The sequence below is a fragment of the Oncorhynchus keta genome, chromosome 29, assembly GCF_023373465.1.
Source record: "Oncorhynchus keta strain PuntledgeMale-10-30-2019 chromosome 29, Oket_V2, whole genome shotgun sequence".
Lineage (NCBI taxonomy): Eukaryota > Metazoa > Chordata > Actinopteri > Salmoniformes > Salmonidae > Oncorhynchus > Oncorhynchus keta.
In genome coordinates, this window is record NC_068449.1 from 21,189,681 (window position 1) to 21,193,237 (window position 3,557).

At 41.7% G+C, this 3,557-nt stretch overlaps 1 protein-coding gene across 1 annotated transcript; it reads right to left on the reverse strand.

The window, feature by feature from the left end:
* Positions 1 to 2: 2 nt before the first annotated feature.
* Positions 3 to 3,121, reverse strand: zgc:194887 (uncharacterized protein LOC571819 homolog). Its single transcript, XM_035742799.2, has 3 exons — positions 2,982 to 3,121; positions 2,617 to 2,775; positions 3 to 2,003 (listed from the first exon to the last, which is right to left on the reverse strand). The coding sequence occupies exons 2-3, from the start codon at positions 2,756 to 2,758 to the stop codon at positions 1,309 to 1,311; spliced, it is 837 nt and encodes a 278-aa protein (XP_035598692.1). The 5' UTR covers positions 2,759 to 2,775; positions 2,982 to 3,121; the 3' UTR covers positions 3 to 1,308.
* Positions 3,122 to 3,557: the final 436 nt, after the last annotated feature.

A 3,557-nucleotide genomic window follows, 5' to 3' on the forward strand; every position in this document is an offset into this window, starting at 1 on the left:
AAAAAGTTAGAGATATTTAATCGAAAAACATGTTCTGAATGTTTTCTAGGCATTATGTTAGACTACATTGTGTTTATTTTAAGGGCTATCACAGTTCTTGACTTGATTTCAGAGTGAGCTGGATAACAAATGATTGTACACTCTGATCATCAAAGCCTTGTTCACATGTACCATTGACTTTTGTCAGATACTAATAATCAAACATTCAACAGCCAATCTTTCCACCAATACACAAGCACAAACACATATACAGTACAAATGTATTCATCCCTCAATCCAAATGAATCCAGACACCACAGAAACAGAGGGGAAGAGATTTGATTAAAGTAAATGCTGAGTTTGCGATATCAAATTCTATTTAACCATTAGTCTTACTCTCAACTCAGCAGCTTTAATCTGCACATAAACTGTGTAAAACACGTAATTTCATGCAATAGTTTATGGGACACTTCCGCATAAAGTATACACCTGACAAATGACTTGTCAGATAAGGATTAGCCTTTAATCAATCATAGTGGGTTCAGTTCAGGCCTAAGCATGGGATCATATCAGGGAGTGATTTAATCTGTCCAGGGTCACTATAAGTCACTCAGTACAGTGACAGCTCTCAACATTTACATCCATACTGAGTGGGAGACCGTAGGCTTTGATTCATGCACTGTTCTGTGTCATGTATTCATTAGAATGTGTTTAACATCTGTCTGTACTCAGGAGACAGGCTTTTGTTTTGGTCATTCTGTGCTGTATAATTCTCATGTCCCCATTGCTAGACATTACATTTACAGAATTTCAATTGACCAGAACAATCAAAAAACGTTAAAATCGAGTTATTTAATCAAATGTGTCATCAAAAAATCTAGTGTAAACTTACTGGATTGAATCTTATTTTGATCCAGTATATCTTGTTTTTTGTGCCAACAACCAACACATTCATTCAGTGATATTAGGTGAGTAAATAAATACAGCAAAAGTGGTTTTACATGTGTAATAAGCTATGATATATTGACCACAAAATGTGGTCTGTGATCATTTAGACATACAGTTCTGGGGGAAAGGTAGAGGGGGAGATTTAAGTGTATGAAGACCCCAAAATAACTATAGCTTTTTTTTATTACTTAAAAAAAATGCGTGACAAATCAGTTGATACTGAACTGTTTCCTTTACAGCATTTAGTGATCATATGTCTCTATGTATTTCTGAATTAAATGTGTTGAACTATTGTCTCTATTACGTAAACAATGTTTTGAGAAGCACTGCGTTAGAATAACCACAGATGGCATGGATCAACCTAATCTCCAGACAACAGACTCACAGTTCATCCTTCTTACAGTCCCCAGTGTGGACCACCTTTACTGTGTCTGAGGGCTTTACCATCATCCAGGCGTATTTACACAGGTGCTCTTTGTTGCAGTCCTTCTGCCAGTAGATCACGTTCCTGCGGTTGAGGTTGGCCCCAGCACAGGCGTCGTACCACCAGCCCCCTCCCGCCACACCCTGGAACTCCAGCTTAGCACAGTTTTGGAAGTAGTTGTCATTGTCTCGGTCCTTGGTGGTAAACCTCTGGTTGTCATGCAGGTAGTTCTCTGTGTCCTGGGTGAGAGCGTCTAAGGCAGAGCCCTGGAACAGACCAAGACGCAGCCTGAACCCAGACCGCTCGTCCTCCACCATGAAAGGGTCATACTCGCCAATCTTGGCGACGGCATCTTTGTCCACCAGCTTGACCCCCAGCTTGTAGCGTCCTGGCCCTCGGGTGAGATGGTGGAGGTGTTCGTTCCCCAGCCAGTGGTCACCATTCAGCAACCCAAAACCCTGCTTGTATTCGACCCAGGTGCGGTCGAAGTCCACGCTGCTGTTAACCGTGATGTGCTGTACTACGGTCCAACCACCATCTTGCATGGCACAGTAGGCCAGGATGGGGTAGTCAGCTGGCTGAATCAAGTACACTCCATCTCTGGCCTGACCCCCTGAACCCATCAACATCTCATAGCAGTCCCTGGGGTACTCTGAAGGGTGAAAGAGCAACAAACTGAATTAACACCCACAATACGCAAATTGCACAAAGAGTTGACGAGTAACGTGAGATCAAGTTGATTAAATCAAAGCAGATAATCTGGATTTATTTTTCTAATCATTGTGTACACCTATTCAAGGTATTGTATGATGACGGACCACGATGATTAACCTGCCACTCCCTGTCTTATCATCAATGGGCTAATCTTCATGACTGTTGGCAGTTTCATAATCCAATGGGATTTCACCGTGTCCATGACAAGCATAGTCAAACCTTGATGCTCTAACGTAGCATCTCTGCTGTTTAGTCTGACAAAAGTGTGTCACTACAATACACTACTGTTCTCAGCAGCAGGTAAGAAATGTGAAAGAAGTTTATAAGGAACACAGTTGTCAAGTATGAAGTATAGAAGGGTCAGTAAGTAATTTGGTCTAGGCTTTTGCATTTGAACTACCTCCAGAATTACAGAGACTCAAAACAAACGGGTTTGTCTATCAGCAAAGATAGCCGAAATTAAATCCCACTGAAACGACACATGACAACTACAGAAACAGCCATAGGTCCTACTGTAGAATCCATTTCTACATTATGTTGGTAATCCCTACCTTTCATTCCCTGGTTGAGGACCATCTCGTGCTCTTCAGAGGTCAGGAGATGGGTGTTCTCAGCTACCAGGTGTTTAGTGTGTACTCCCATCAGACTGATCACCAGTGCTGCTGCTACTGTCCATGTCCCAAAACTCTGCATCTTCTAACGGGAACTTCCTTCAGGGTAAACAGACATGTGGATTCAATTGACCATACATACAGAGTGGTAATGCAACTTCTCTAACAATTGTGTTACGCCCATTCAAGAGATACATGTATTTGACAAATTCATACTTGGACAAAAATCTGTCATTTTTGAATACTATGTATAGAACATGTACTTTAAGAACCTTACTCAAATGTTGTAAAGAATGAACACTTACCTTCACTGCTACTGTTCCACTGTGTGTGTTTGTGTGCTGCGCTCTGTGACCATAAACCGTTATACACACATTGTACTTTGATAGCACTATATGGGGGGGGGGGGAGAGAGAACAAACAAGGCCACCCAGACTGCCAACCAGTCCACTGAGGTGCAGTCCCTTCCAAACAGCCTCTACAGGCCAGTCATGACTGGACTTCAGCCTCAGCTTCACGTCACAATAGGAAACACCATGGGTTAAAGCAACCTTCAACGTATCTGTGTCAAGTGGGATGGTTGCCTAATATCTCACCTTCTGAACACTTCCTCCACTGCTGGGAAGAAGCGATTGTAACCTTTGTCTTGGTGTTGCAATGTCAGTTTGTTTTAGCTGATCAAGTAGAACAACAAACAAGACAACTTTTAAAACTGGCATCCCCTAAATGTGTTCCCCCAATCCTCACAAATACTGTATCACCATGTCCCTGTTATGCAAAGAGGTATTTTACAGCTATTTGTTTTCATATACAAAGAGAGTCATAAACAAAGCACCATAAATGATAAGGCCGAAACAACTTATCTTCATGATGATTCAAAC

Bases quoted from the DNA above. Each gene is read 5' to 3' on its own strand.
- zgc:194887 (XM_035742799.2), bottom strand. From the start codon at position 2,758: ATGCAGAGTTTTGGGACATGGACAGTAGCAGCAGCACTGGTGATCAGT. The intron at 2,004-2,616 runs GTAGGGATTACC...TTCACCCTTCAG, and splicing joins CCTCAACCAGGGAATGAAAG to AGTACCCCAGGGACTGCTAT.